Source organism: Leptodactylus fuscus, chromosome 10 (genome assembly GCF_031893055.1).
Source record: "Leptodactylus fuscus isolate aLepFus1 chromosome 10, aLepFus1.hap2, whole genome shotgun sequence".
Lineage (NCBI taxonomy): Eukaryota > Metazoa > Chordata > Amphibia > Anura > Leptodactylidae > Leptodactylus > Leptodactylus fuscus.
Genome location: NC_134274.1, coordinates 53,962,472 through 53,978,550, shown reverse-complemented (window position 1 = coordinate 53,978,550; position 16,079 = coordinate 53,962,472). Strand labels below are relative to the sequence as shown.

The 16,079-nt window shown below is 47.3% G+C and overlaps 2 protein-coding genes across 2 annotated transcripts; both read right to left on the bottom strand.

The window, feature by feature from the left end:
* Positions 1-223: 223 nt before the first annotated feature.
* LOC142183219 (uncharacterized) lies at positions 224-11,318 on the bottom strand. Its single transcript, XM_075258211.1, has 7 exons — positions 11,260-11,318; positions 10,945-11,095; positions 3,850-4,023; positions 3,653-3,776; positions 3,436-3,551; positions 2,898-3,000; positions 224-1,648 (listed from the first exon to the last, which is right to left on the bottom strand). The coding sequence occupies exons 2-7, from the start codon at positions 11,020-11,022 to the stop codon at positions 630-632; spliced, it is 1,614 nt and encodes a 537-aa protein (XP_075114312.1). The 5' UTR covers positions 11,023-11,095; positions 11,260-11,318; the 3' UTR covers positions 224-629.
* Positions 11,319-14,948: 3,630 nt separating this feature from the next.
* LOC142183242 (histone H2AX-like) lies at positions 14,949-15,397 on the bottom strand. Its single transcript, XM_075258267.1, has one exon. It carries the CDS (start codon positions 15,394-15,396, stop codon positions 14,968-14,970), a length of 429 nt encoding a protein of 142 aa, XP_075114368.1. The 5' UTR covers position 15,397; the 3' UTR covers positions 14,949-14,967.
* Positions 15,398-16,079: the final 682 nt, after the last annotated feature.

Sequence of the window (16,079 nt, the reverse complement as noted above, 5' to 3'; positions counted from 1 at the left end):
GAGTAGTATTTGATCGAATACCTCGCCGCCATGGGAATGCGTGTAAGCGGCCGAACACCAAGGGAGTTAAGCACATCAAATATTTGATGCGCTTAACCACTTAGTGTTCGGCCGCTTACACGCTTTCCTATGGCGACGAGGTATTCGATCAAATACTACTCGCTCATCTCTAATAAATAGGATAAATCACCCATTTCTGTTTCATGGGACTGGGACCCCACAGATCAGCATTTTGAAAAGATCACAGCTTAGGTGAGCGCTGCACCTTCTTTACTGAATACCAAGAGCAGCATCCTACATTGCGTAAGGGGTTGTGCTTAATATTGCAATTCAGCCCCATTCATTTGAATGAGACTGAACTCAGCTGTAACATGAGATATCATCGGCACAGGGAAGAGATTGCACAGTCGTATCGGAATAGATTTCCCCACTAATTAGATTATTGATGGGCTTTTTTTTTTTTTTTTTTTTAAAGATATGGCCTCTGCCTCGGAACCTTTTGTCTTTCTCTCAGAAAATAAAGAGTTACAGTCTGCTTGGAGAATAAGATGTCATGAGTTCTAAGACGTGCAGGAAGATAGCTTTTTCCCTATAAAACAAATCCAAAGCACTGAGGCTGGGAACATCTGCTATCGTAGGTGAACAATCTGGTGTCTCATCATGTCTGACTTCTGTGTAAAGCATTTGCCGCACTCTGAACACTGAAATGGCTTCTCCCCTGTGTGGAATCTCTGATGTTTAATAAGCTCGGATTTCCAGGCAAACCGCTTCTCACAATGCAAACATGAAAAGGACTTCTCCCCCGTGTGATTTCGCATGTGCTTAACAAGTTCTGACTTGAGTATAAAGCGTTTTTCACACTCTGAGCAAGGAAATGGCTTCTCCCCTGTGTGAATCCTGTGATGTCTCATAAGGTCTGACTTCTGAATAAAACCCTTTCCACATTCAGAACACAGAAACGGCTTCTCCCCTGTGTGAATTCTTTCGTGTTTAACAAGTTCTGATTTTCTGGCAAAACTTTTTCCACATGCCAGACACAAAAACGTCTTCTCTCCCACATGAATTCTCTCATGACGAACAAGCCCCAACTTCTGTGTAAAGCATTTTCCACAATAGGAACATGAAAATGGCTTCTCGTCTGTGTGGATTTTCTGGTGTTTTATAAGATCAGATTTGTAGGTAAAGCATTTCTGACACACAGGACAGGAAAATGGCCTCTCTCCTGTGTGAATTCTGTGATGTTCCGTAAGATTAGATTTCTGCATGAAACCTTTCCCACACTCCATACATGAAAAAGGCTTTTCCCCCGTGTGGCTTCTTAAATGTTTGACCAGAAGTGACTTCCGCTTAAAACATTTACCGCAGTCAGTACAAGCAAATGGCTTCTCCACGGAGTGATTTTTCAGATGACGAAGAAGACTTGAACGCACGGTAAAACATTGCTCACAGTCGGGGCATTGATAAGGTTTACACTTCATGTGATCTGCACTTTGCGTCTCCACTACGGGGTCAGAGGAATCACCGGATTCATCTCTGCTGTCATGGGATGGTGGTACATTCGTGGTACTGGCGGCTTCGGCTACAGAATTATCACTTGTCAATATGTCGATTTCTCCTTCACTTTCTGGAGATAAGTCGTGATGTCTTTCTACAAACCAAACAGCATTATAGTTATTGCTCATGCTCATATATTTACTAGTATTAGTATCACACATTCTCACAGCTCATAGGAAAAGAGGGAAAGATCAAGGTTGATTTTGGCCTTTCCTCTCATAACAACTGTATAGATAAGGCCACAAATCTACTGCAACTGCACTGCAAAATGTGCCGTGTGACAGATTTTACTATGGATTGATTGATTTTACTTTAAAAGGTAAAATCCGCTGTGAAAATCTGTGAAATTTCTGCAACATAATGCTTTGATAATCCAAAGTATGGTCACTGTTCTCTACACATGGATGCAATGGACTGTAGTTTGCTGCAAATTGGTAATGCAGAATCTGAATTTGGTATGTATGGTGTGTCCTTGAACATAACCTACTGTAGGATTACATGCTGATCTGGGAATATGAAACCATTTAAAGAAGACCTTTCATGTCATCGTGGACATGCGGTTTTATATATGGCTAGAAAGCAGACAGTGTGCTGAATTCAGCTTTCCCGTTATGTGCCTCAGTGGAGGGGGTATTGGTGCCGTTAGTTTTGGCAACACTCTCTTGTCACTGTCAGAAGGGCGTTCCTGACAGTCTAGCGTTATCGCTAGGCTGTGAGGAACGCCTCCCTCCCCTCCTAACAGTAGTCGTCCATTGCCCAGTACTCTGCGATGACACAAGTCTATCACCGAGTACTGCCAGGAAGAAGGGCAGGGGGGCTTTCCTCATACTCCAGTGATGATGCTGAGCTATGAGGAATGCAATTCTGACAGTGGGGAAATACGAACGGGGCCCAGTATCTCCTCCATTGGGGCACATAACGGGAAAGCAGACAGTGCACTGAATTCATGCACTGTCTGCTTTCTAGCAGTATATAAACCAGCATGTGCATGAGGATATAAAAGGTCCACTTTAAGGCTAAGGCCTCACATTGCGGAAACACGGCTTTAAATGAATGAAAAATGTCACGGGCACAGCTAGTGTCCGCTGCTAATGTCCGTGCAAGATTTTGAACGGACATTAGCAGCGGACAATACCTGTCGGACACTGACGGTAGTGTGAACGCTCCCTAAAAGAACCAGGGCAAACATGACTATCTAAAGAGAACATCAGCATTCCTGTAATGTAACATACAAAAATGTCCAAATGTGTTAAGGAAAAACACACAGATAAGAAGCAGCACTGACCCACCAATAATATGTAACAGTCAGTAAAATACTATGAAGGGTTGTTGTTGTTACTCACTTGGGCTAATAACTATTGGAACGACTTTCTCCTTAAATTGTCCGTCACTCGTAGAGATCTCCACCTTTTCTTCATCTGTAATTTCAATAACAAAATCTTTGCCCTACAGAAAACATTGATAAAATTAACTCAGACTTCACAAATTTAAGGCTTATCTCACCTGGACAACCAATTTATTTTAATTCTCAAGTGCACAATTAAAAAAAAAAAAAAACTAAAGGGGTTTTCCAGGCAAAATGGAAATGGAAAACATGGGAGTCAAAATAAAAAAAAAAAATATACTCACTGCTACCAACGCCCTATGACCGCTGTCACCTGAAAATGTGTGACTGCTGAAGCCAGATATTGGCCACAACAGTTAACTGAAGCACTTCACTTACAGCCAGTGCGAGTACAGATGGAATGGAGGACTCTGCGCCAGATTGGAGGACCAGGGATAGGTGAGTATTGCTTCTTTTTTTCTATTCCCTTTGCCTGGAAACCCCCTTTAAGCAACAACTGAAAGTGTGTTGGTAAGAAGTCTGATATTTGGTCTTGCCTTGTTTCCACCTGCCCTAGGAACCACTTGTGGGGTGTTGTGAATTTCCACAGTACAATCCAGGGAACACAAATGACTGGGACATTCCTCCAGCGCATTTCTGTTACTGAATTCATCTGTAACAAGCACAGACACAGACCAAAAAGGTTTTTTTTATGATAAATGTAAATATGGACTATCAAAACTATTGTGTAGGAGTAAATGTAAGTCCTGTGACCTGGAAATGTAAGGGGCTGCTGAGTGTTCATCATGATGTCCTTGTACATGTCCTTGTGTCCTTCTAAATACTTCCACTCCTCCATGGAGAAATACACAGTGACATCCTGACATCTTATAGGAACCTGAGAACACAAGGATACGATCATTATCCAGACACATTATGAGTCCATATCCCAGCTTCCCAGCTGCACTTACCTCTCCAGTCAGCAGATGAATGATCTTGTTGGTGCGGTCCAGGATCATCTCATTCTTCTTTTCATTGCTTATCAGTGCAGACTTTGTGATGGAGCCCGGTGTCCGGATTAACACTTCAGACTCACAATGATATCTGCAAAATGTCGTACACTTTTTCTTCACTACCATGTAGTCCTGTGTATGGAGAGAGACATGGGACAAAATGTGCTCATTTATCAAACACAAAAATGACTAGGTATAATCTACATGTATGGCCACACCCGTAGCTGGTGTCTGTATACTCGCAGTATACAGGCACCTCTGATAAGTAATGATAACAGGATAATGCTGAGCATATAGCAAGGATAAACATACATAGCAATACATTAGAAGACTTCAATGACTGTTACTGCGGCAGGGATAGGATGTCACCTACAAGTTGATTTGCCAAATTTCTATTGCGCGAGAGTTTCCCAACTATAAATGTTCTTTTCTGAAGTCTCTAGGTACAGCTCTACTGTGAAGCTACAGAAAATTGGAGTCTAAAAGTCATCTGCACTTGGCTGCTACTCGAGTCACATCAGATTGAGAATTCACTAGTCCCTCCATGCCAGAAAACTGGAATGAATGGGAAGAGTTGTGGTCCTTCTTTCTGTGCCTTTTTGGGTGAAAGTGGGATGGATCTGGAAGATACCAATGTGGACCCATACACTTGCTGTAACTCCTGGCAGAAAGAGGTGATTAGTTATATCTGAAGTCTATGCTAGTTACTGATTGGCATGGACTTCAGTAATGGCAGACAATAGCAGAGCCTCTTAATTCAGAATCATCCTTCTGCTAGTCGGGGAAATGATGAAGATTGGTGAACCCCAGTCTTAATAAATTACACCCGGGGTTTCTGAACGGACTGGATACCCATGACTGCACTCCAGCTTTGATATCTGGTGTCTGTCAGCTGGACAGAGTTGATGGAAAGATGGATGGAGCTAAATACAGGGCAAACCTAGAAGAAAACCTGTTGGAGGCTGCAAAAGATGTGAGATTGGGAAGGAGATTCATCTTCTAGCAAGACAATGACCCTAAACCTACAGCCTGAGCTACAGTGGAATGGTTTATATCAAAGAATATGTATATGTTAGAATGGCCCAGTCACAGTCCAGACCTAAATCCCATTGAGCATCTGTGGCAAGACATAAGAATTGCTGCTGACAGACGTCTCCATCCAATTTGGCTGAGCTTGAGCTATTTTGCAAAGAAGAATGGGCGAAAATCTCAGTCTCCATTTGTGCAAAGCTGGTAGAGACAAACCCCAAAGATTTGCAGTTGTAATTGCAGCGAAAGGCGGCCCTACAAAGTATTAATATAGGGGGCTGAATACTTCTGCACGTCACACTTTTCAGAATTTTATTTGATTAAAATTTTGAAACCCAAGTATCATTTTCCATCCGCTTCACAATTATCTGCTACTTTGTGTTAGTCTACCACATAAAATCTCAATAAAATATATCTAAATTTGTGGTTGTAAGGGGTATGAATATTTTTGCAAGGAGCAATGTACTAAGCCTAGGCTCATTACTGTATCTATGTACTAAGCCTGGCTGCATCACTATATATGCTTTAAGCATAGCTTCATTACAGTATGTATGCATTAAGCGAGGCTCCATTACTGTATGTATGTACACACCAAGCCTGTCTTCATTACTGTATGTGTGTACTAAGCTTGGCTCCGCTACACACTGTATGCACTAAGCCTGGCTCTACTGCTCTATTTATAAGTTTTTAGAACATTTAAAAAAAAAAAAAACTGAATTGAATTGAAATTGAAATTTTCCTAAAATACATACAGAAACCACTGACCATACGTAAAAGTAACAGAGACCTCATTCATCACCTGAAATGTGGCAGGAAAACCATTCACCTCTGCACTAATAGCCATGACTAGAGATGAGCGAACACCGTTCGATCGAATAGGTATTCGATCGAATATCAGGCCATTCGAGGTATTTGTTTCCAATTGAATACCACGTGGTATACACAGTAAAAATTTGTATCCCCTCCCACCTTCCCTGGCGCATTTTTTGCACCAATAACTGTGCAGGGGAGGTGGGACAGGAACTACGACAACGGAGGCATCGAAAAAAATTGAAAAAACCCATTGGCTGCCGAAAATATGTGACCTCCCATTCAAAAGAACAGTGGCTGCCATATTCGTCAGATTTGCGGTGAGAGATAGGGAGAGAAACATATCTGCTGAGGGCTAGATAGGCAATAGCTTCTAGTAGGCATGGAAAAAGCGAAGAGAAAAACAACAGCTCTTTTCAGAGCTATATACTGCAGGGAGAGGAGTCAAGCTTTCCACAGATGGTGTGTCCCCCAAAACAGCGATACAGAGCTATTAGTTCCAGCTATATACATGCAAACCAGCTTTTCTTTGGGGTGTCCCCCACAAAATAGCAGGAATACAGAGCAGTTAGTTCTTGCTATATAGACGTGCAAACCAGCTTTTCTCGGTATATAGACCATAAAAAGGGCATTATTATACATCAAAAAATGTGTAAGGCTAGCGCAAGTGGACTGGGACAAGGACGGGGGCGTGGAAATGCAGATGTGGAGAAAGGTTGCGCTCAATCAACAGTGTCTACCGTGCCTACTGCTCTGCGGCAGCAAGCATTGCGCTTCCCCACAGTCCCCGGCTTGATGGCCACATTAAGTAGGGTGCAGGGTACAACCCTATCCAAGCACCAGGAACAGGTGTTACAATGGCTGGCAGACAGTGCTTCCAGCACATTCTCCACCAGCCAGTCAGCCTCTACCTCAACTCCTCCTCCTAACCAACAGTCTGTTCCTCCTTCTTCACAACTTGCCCAATCTTCCCAGCAAAGTAATCCCACCATTCCCACCTCCCAGGAGCTGTTTACGGGTCCATTCACTATCCCTCTCTCTGTCCCACCATGTCCTGAATCACCGGAGGTAACAGATGAGTTGCTGTGTCCTGATGCCCAAACACTGATAACATCCGTTATCTCCTGTTGTTGTTGTTGACCAGCAATCGGCCCTCAGTGACGACAATGACGAGAAACAGTTGCCATTAGGGCAGCCTGTTGCTATCGTCGGTGTGCAAGAGGAGGAGGCGGAAGAAGATCCATCAGAGGAATTGGAAGAGGAGGTGGTGGACGACGAAGACACTGACTCGACGTGGACGGGGCGGATGTCAAGCGAGGAGAGCAGTGTAGATGTGGAGGGAAGTGCAGCACCAAAGAGTGTGGCTAGAGGCAGAGGCATGTCCAGAGGCAGAGAACAGCTGCTTCACCGAAGCCAGGCCACAGCCAGCAGCAACCTTAGGATCACTGCCATGCGCCGTCATTTAGAATGCAAGCACTGGGCTCAGTGGCAGAGAGCAAACGCAGGACAATCGTCGTCCAGAGTTGCCGCCACTGCCTCTCCCACTGTTGCCAGTGCTGGTGCTGCAGTCCAGATCAGCAGCCAGGAAACCTCCACATTTGCCTCCACCACTTTGGAGACTTTTCCCTCATCCTCCCCTTTTCCTGCCTCAGCTACTTCTCCTGCCTCAGCTCCTTCTCCTGTACCATCATGCGCCTCTTCACAGCTACCCACCATCTCCCAGACTTTTGAGCACAGGCAAAAAATACAGCACTACCCACCCCCATGCACAAACCTTAAACACGCAAATCTCCAAACTCATGGCCCAGGAGATGTTGCCGTTCCGGCTTGTGGAAACTCAGGCCTTCCTTGACCTGATGGCAAGTGTGGCACCTCACTTTGCCGTCCCTAGCCGTCACTACCTCTCCCGTTGTGCTGTCCCCGCCTTGCACCAGCACATGTCATACAACATCAGGCGGGTCCTAAGTTCCGCGATTTGCAACAAAGGTCCACTTGACCACTGACGCGTGGACAAGTGCATGTGGACAGGGACGCTACATTTCACTGACGGCACACTGGGTGAAAGTAGTTGAGTCTGGGACCGGGTCACAATCTGGGGCGGTCTACCTCATTTCCCCACCCAACATTCCTGGCAGGGGCCCTGAACCACCACCCTCCTCCTCCGCCATCACATCGACCCCAGCTACCTGCTGGAAACGCTGCAGGACTGGCGTGGGGAGACGTCAGCAGGCCGTGCTGAAGCTCATCAACTTGGGGGACAGACAGCACACTGCCTCCAAGGTGAGGGATGCCCTCCTCAATGAGACGTCAACATGGTTTTCGCCGCTGCACCTGGGCCCAGGCATGGTCGTGTGTGATAACGGCTGGAACCTGGTTGCGGCTCTGGAGCTTGCCAACCTCCAACACGTTCCATGCCTGGCCCACATGTTCAATTTAGTGGTGCAACGGTTTTTAAAAAGGTACCCCAATTTACCCGAGCTACTGGTTAAAGTTTGGCGCTTATGCGCCCACTTTCGCAAGTCTACAGTAGCCGCTGCTAGCCTCCAGCAACGCCTTCATCTGCCAGAACACCAGCTGATGTGCGACGTCCCCACACGCTGGAACTCGAAATACCACATGTTGAGTAGAGTGTGTGAGCAGCAGAGACCCTTGATGGGGTACCATCTCCAAAACCCAAGGGTTCCTCAGATTCAGCTCCCGCAGTTTCTGCACCATGAGTGGCCATGGATGGCAGACTTATGCAAGATCTTGCGTGTCTTTGAGGAGTCCACCAAGAGGGTCAGCTTTGATGACGCACTACTGATTTTAACAATCCTGCTCCTGTGTGTGATGCGAGAATCCCTCATCGCCATCAGGGATAACGCATTATACGCTGAGGAGTCGGGCATAGGAGCAGAACCAGCCCAGCAGGCACACTCCTGTCCGCTTAACAGTGTATATTGAGGGAGGAGGAGGAGGATGAAGTGGCAGATCTCATTGTCACACAGGAGGCTAGCGGGGAAGTTCAGTGCGTCCCATTGCTGCAGAGGAGGAGGAAGAGGAGGAAATGGAGAATGACCATTCCGTTGGGGGCAGCCAAGTCATGCCAAGTAACACTCTGGCACACATGGCTGAATACATGTTGGAGTGCTTTTCAACTGACAAATGCATTGTCAAAATCCTGGAGAGCAACAACTACTGGATTTTTGCAATCCTTGACCCCGGTATAAAAATAATATTTCTAATTTTATTCCGGTAGAGGGGAGGGCCAGTCGCATCAGTGTTCGCCACAAGCAACTGGTGAAGAATATGATGGAGATGTTTCCATCAACTCTCGTTGGCGGCAGAGAGGAGATGTGCTCCAACAGGCTAACAACTGCCATCCGGTCCACACCCGGCAGGGGCACACTCTCCAAGGTCTGGGACACGTTAATGGCATCCACTCGCAAAACTACCACCACTGAGGAGCCTAGTGTCACCAGGAGGGACAAGTATAGGCGCATGTTGCGGGAGTACCTGGCCGACCCCAGCCCTGTCCTCTCCGATCCCTCTGCGCACTATACTTATTGGGTCTCCAAGTTGGATTTGTGGCTGGAACTTGCGCTGTACGCATTGGAGGTCCTTTCCTGCCCTGCCGCCAGCGTGCTTTCGGAAAGGGTCTTCAGCACAGCCTATGGATAAGCGCAGCCGGCTGTCACCTGACAGTGCTAACAGGCTGATGCTGATAAAAAGGAACAGCCACTGGATAGACCCATCATTTTTATGTCCACCAGTGTCAAGCACCCCAACATGAAGTTTCTCCTCATACTACTCCTCCACCGTCAGCGTTGCACAATTTTGCTCCTACTAGTCTCAATACCCCCTGATTCCCCCAAACTCTGCTGGTTAGAGTCTCAATCCACCCTGATTCCCCCAAACTCTGCTGGTTAGAGTCTCAATCCACCCTGATTCCCCCAAACTCTGCTGGTTAGAGTCTCAATCCACCCTGATTCCCCCAAACTCTGCTGGTTAGAGGCGCTACTCACGCCAAGGGCCGAAAACACTGCTTTTTAAAGGCTCTACTCACTCCAAGAGCCAAAAACATTGCCGGTGCAAGGCTCTACTCACTCCAAGGGCCAAAAACAATGCTTTTTAAAGGCTCTACTCACTCCAAGGGCCAAAAACACTGCCGGTGCAAGGCTCTACTCACTCCAAGGGCCAAAAACACTGCCGGTGAAAGGCTCTACTCACTCCAAGGGCCAAAAACACTGCCGGTGCAAGGCTCTACTCACTCTAAGGGCCAAAAACAATGCTTTTTAAAGGCTCTACTCACTGCAAGGACCAAAAACACTGCCAATGCAAGGCTGTACGCACTCCAAGGGCCAAAAACACTGCTGGTGCAAGGCTGTACTCACTCCAAAGGCCAAAAACACTGCCAGTGCAAGGCTCCACTCACTCCAAGGGCCAAAAACACTGCTTTTTCAAGGCTCTACTCACTCCAAGAGCCAAAAACACTGCCAGTGCAAGGCTCTACTCACTCCAAGAGCTAAAAACACTGCTGGTGCAAGGCTTTACTTACTCCAAGGGCCAAAAACACTGCTTTTTAAAGGCTCAATTCACCCAAAGGGCCAAAAACTAAATCTCTGTTGTTTAAAGGCTCAACTCATCACATCAACCACATCACACATACATAAACAATGACAGTTAAAGGTGAGGGCTTTTGGATTTCCCATTGCCTATTCCATCTGTGGTTGTCATGGGCAACGTGATTTAAAGGGGTGCTTGTTAATGTTTCTTTAGCTTTAAATTTGGGTTTCTGTCCATCCAATTGGGGAGGAAAGAAGGTTTCCAGGTATTTTTCCACTTTCATAGTGTTTTTTTTTTTTGAGTGTGGAAAGTGTGTAGTTGATAGGCTGTGATGGTGGGGTAAAACTGTGACTTGGGCTTGTTAGATGCCCCCAGGCATGCTTCCCCTGCTGTCCCAATTGCATTGCAGAGGTGTTGGCATCATTTCCTGGGGTGTCATAGTGGACTTGGTGACCCTCCTGAGTCGAATTGTGGGTTCCCCTGAAACGAAGCATTTTTCCCCATAGATTATATTAGGGTTCGATATTCTTTCGAATAGTCAAATACTGAGCGGCTATTCGAAACTAATAACGAATATCGAATATTTTACTGTTCACTCATCTCTAGCCATGACCCATATCTTGGAAAGTACTAGCCATAAGGGTGGTGTACATATTCGAGTACTCTTACCTCACCAGATAGCAAGTAGATAAGGTCCAAGGTAAGATTTAGGATCCTTCCAGTCACAAGATTTTTGTCTGCTGCCATTCGCAAGGAATCTTGATCTATACAGAACGTTTCCCAGTGGCCAGTACAGCATCACACAATCTTACAGCCCGATCTGGAAGTGAGATATGAGGACAATGCTACAAAAGCAAATGTCATAGAACAAAACCCAATATCCATAAATTATCCTACCTGACAACAAATGCAGAGCGAGGAAATGGAGGGATCGAATTCTAAAGAAGATATGTCATGTCCCAAAAAGAGAAACTAGCTCTGTACCTTTTATCTTTCTTGCACTGACTGCAGAGCATTTTTGTGTCTATGTGCCTCAGTTCCCACAATCTGATTCATTTGCATTGCTCATCTGCAAACTAATGACTAATCTGAATCTTTGGTGTCCTGACTCCAACAGCATGAAGAGACATACACCACCTGCTGAAACTCATATTCTACTACCTTCTACTAATGTCAGTCAGCAGCAGAGGCGTTCTCAGGCAATGTGCCAGGCTGGAGTTTCTGCTTCCACTAGGATCTCCATTTAGACCAATACCCCAAGTTGCGGTTTACAGTACCAGGAAAGCGAGACTTCCACTATAGAGATGAGCGAACAGTAAAATATTCGATATTCGTTTCGAATAGCCGCTCAATATTTGACTATTCAAACGAATATCGAACCCCATTATAGTCTATGGGGAAAAATGCTTGTTTCAGGGGATCCCACCATTCAACTCATGAAAGTCACCAAGTCCACTATGACACCCCTGGAAATGATGCCATGCTCTATACACCTAGCACTAGCATGTGCTCCTCCAGCACTACACACCTAGCACTAGTATGTGCTCTTCCTGCACTATACACCTAGCACTAGCGTGTGCTCCTCCAGCACTATACACCTAGCACTAGTGTGTGCTCTTCCTGCACTATAAACCTAGCACTATTGTGTGCTCCTCCTGCACGATACACAGAGCACTAGCGTGTGCTCTTCCTGCACTATATATCTAGCACTAGCGTGTGCTCTTCCTGCACTATACACACAGCACTAGCGTGTGCTCTTCCTGCACTATACACCTAGCACTAGCGTGTGTTCTTCCTGCACTATACAACTAGCACTAGCGTGTGCTTTTCCTGCACTATACACCTAGCACTAGTGTGTGCTCTTCCTGCACTATACACCTAGCACTATTGTGTGCTCCTCCTGCACTATACACAGAGCACTAGCGTGTGCTCTTCCTGCACTATATACCTAGCAATAGCGTGTTCTCCTCCTGCACTATACACACAGCACTAGTGTGTGCTCCTCCTGCACTATACCCCTAGCACTAGTGTGTGCTCTTCCTGCACTATACACCTAGCACTAGTGTGTGCTCCTCCTGCACTATAAACCTAACACTAGTGTGTGCTCTTCCTCCACTATACACCTAGCACTAGCGTGTGCTCCTCCTGCACTATACACCTAACACCAGTGTGTGCTCCTCCTGCACTATACACCTAACACTAGCGTGTGCCCCTCCTGCACTATACACCTAGCACTAGTGTGTGCTCTTCCTGCACTATACACACAGCACTAGCGTGTGCTCTTCCTGCACTATACACCTAGCAATAGCGTGTGCTCCTCCTGCACTATACACAAAGCACTAGCGTGTGCTCCTCCAGTACTATACACCTAGCACTAGTGTGTGCTCTTCCTGCACTATACACCTAGCACTAGTGTGTGCTCTTCCTGCACTATAAACCTAGCACTATTGTGTGCTCCTCCTGCACTATACACAGAGCACTAGTGTGTGCTCTTCCTGCAATACATACCTAGCACTAGCGTGTGCTCTTCCTGCACTATACACCTAGCACTAGCGTGTGCTCTTCCTGCACTATACACACAGCACTAGCGTGTGCTCTTCCTGCACTATACACACAGCACTAGCGTGTGCTCTTCCTGCACTATACACACAGCACTAGCGTGTGCTCTTCCTGCACTATACACACAGCACTAGCGTGTGCTCTTCCTGCACTATACACCTAGCAGTAGCGTGTGCTCTTCCTGCACTATACACACAGCACTAGCGTGTGCTCTTCCTGCACTATACACCTAGCACTAGCGTGTGCTTTTCCTGCACTATACACCTAGCACTAGCGTGTGCTCTTCCTGCACTATACACCTAGCACTAGTGTGTGCTCTTCCTGCACTATACACAGAGCACTAGCGTGTGCTCTTCCTGCAATACATACCTAGCACTAGCGTGTGCTCTTCCTGCACTATACACCTAGCACTAGCGTGTGCTCTTCCTGCACTATACACCTAGCACTAGCGTGTGCTCTTCCTGCACTATACACCTAGCACTAGTGTGTGCTCTTCCTGCACTATACACCTAGCACTAGCGTGTGCTCTTCCTGCACTATACACCTAGCACTAGCGTGTGCTCTTCCTGCACTATACACCTAGCACTAGTGTGTGCTCTTCCTGCACTATAAACCTAGCACTATTGTGTGCTCCTCCTGCACTATACACCTAGCACTAGCGTGTGCTCCTCCTGCACTATACACCTAGCACTAGCGTGTGCTCTTCCTGCACTATACACCTAGCACTAACGTGTGCTCTTCCTGCACTATACACCTAGCACTAACGTGTGCTCTTCCTGCACTATACACACAGCACTAGCGTGTGCTCTTCCTGCACTATACACCTAGCACTAGCGTGTGTTCTTCCTGCACTATACAACTAGCACTAGTGTGTGCTCCTCCTGCGCTATACACCTGGTACTAGTGTGTGCTCCTCCTGCGCTATACACCTAGTACTAGTGTGTGCTCTTCCTGCTCTATACACCTAGCACTAGCGTGTGCTCCTCCTGCACTATACACCTAGCACTAGCGTGTGCTCCTCCTGCACTATACACCTAACACTAGCGTGTGCTCCTCCTGCACTATACACCTAACACTAGCGTGTGCTCCTCCTGCACTATACACCTAGCACTAGCGTGTGCTCCTCCTGCACTATACACACAGCACTAGCGTGTGCTCCTCCTGCACTATACACCTAGCAGTAGCGTGTGCTCTTCCTGTACTATACACCTAGCACTAGTGTGTGCTCTTCCTGCACTATACACCTAGCACTAGCGTGTGCTCCTCCTGCACTATACACCTAGCACTAGCGTGTGCTCTTCCTGCACTATACACCTAGCACTAGCGTGTGCTCTTCCTGCACTATACACCTAGCACTAGCGTGTGCTCTTCCTGCACTATACACACAGCACTAGCGTGTGCTCCTCCTGCACTATATGCCTATCACTAGCGTGTGCTCCTCCTGCACTATACACACAGCACTAGCGTGTGCTGCTGCCGCACTATACACCTAGCACTAGTGTGCTCCTCCTGCACTATACACCTAGCACTAGCGTGCTCTTCCTGCACTACAGACAGGGCTCTAGGTTCTGGTCTATCAGTATTAGAGAAGTTACTCACTGCCGGTCTCTGGTCTGAATATGCTCCTAGGAGATGCGAGCCCCGCACTTCACCCGGAAACACACGCTGCTTCCTGTGTGCGGCTCAAGCCTCTAGTGCAGAGCCCTCGCACAGGTATACGGGAAGTCAGTGTTAGTCCGCTATACTCGGTAGAGTAGCAGCGTATTAGGTGGCGCTGCCGGAGCTCAGAGTGTTAGCTGTGGTCTGGTGACGTTCGCAGCTAAGACCAGGAGCCTCGGCAATGAAGTAGAGACTGCCGTGTGCATACCTGTATCTCAGCCTGAGCCGCCTGGCTTGAGGTGCGAACAGGCGATGCCTCACAGTAGGATTATACTATTACCCGCTATACAAATATCCAGGCCATCCCCACAGAGGATAGGGTCAGGTGCCCCTTCTACACATCACTAATAAATATACACTGGCCGTATGGCCGACAAGGCATAACTCAGTTTTGGCAGGATCATCAGCCCTCTCACAGAGGTGGGTGGCCCTTATAAGGGCCTTTGGGTCAGAGTCGGGGTGTTACAGGCCGGTCTAGTACTCCTGGGATTGCTGAGAGCTCTTCTTTCCGCCTTTCCCTGAGGTGGGAGCGGAGCCGGAGGTTTTCTTGGGCAGCAGCACGGCTTGGATGTTGGGCAGGACGCCTCCCTGGGCGATGGTCACGCCACCCAGCAGTTTGTTCAGCTCCTCGTCATTGCGCACGGCCAGCTGCAGATGACGGGGGATGATGCGGGTCTTCTTGTTGTCCCGGGCGGCATTACCAGCCAATTCTAGGATCTCAGCGGTCAGATACTCCAGCACAGCCGCCAGGTAGACGGGAGCGCCGGCACCAACCCGCTCAGCATAGTTGCCCTTGCGGAGAAGCCTGTGCACACGACCGACGGGGAACTGCAGTCCTGCCCGGGATGAGCGAGTCTTAGCCTTGGCGCGGGTTTTGCCGCCTTGCTTTCCACGTCCAGACATCCTTCTTCCTAAGAGTGAATCTTCGTGAAGATACAACACTTTGGCCGCCTCCTCATTTATACACGCAAGGACAAGCAGCCGGCGCCAGTGATTGGTTGTAATCCAAGCCAGCCAATGAAGCTCTAGGGTATTGAAATAGCACCAATCAGGAGGAACATCGTTATTATGACGTCCTCACCCAGCACTTACAGGATTGGACATTTAGGATCATCTAGCTCCGCCTCCGCTAGTGACGTCAAATGCGTTGTCTATTTGAAATTACATTGAATGAATGGTGAGGGGATCCCGCCAAAACGTCCCGCTTGTGTTTCGGCGCCTTTAGTCCAGATTTATCCGGAATTTTCTGTTCGGTATAGTGACCGAGACTAAAGATGGGCTATAGCTTAATTCACACTGAGCTGTATGTGGCCGCCAGAGCGCGATAGCGATGTCCTTCTCATGGTTACTATATACACAGCCGACAAAATGCATCAGAAACCCGCGGAAACCTATCACAGTCGGGATAAGACACTTATCGGGATAAGACACGTGCTGTACGATTATTAGGTGTGTGAGCCGGTCACTTACAATGAGCGGGACATTCAAAATGCTGAACAGTTGTGAGGTCAGCCAATCAGCGCCGAGATAGACGGCTTCAGCCAATAGGAGACGCCTCCACTGTCCTAGTTCTCTTTCAGGTCCGC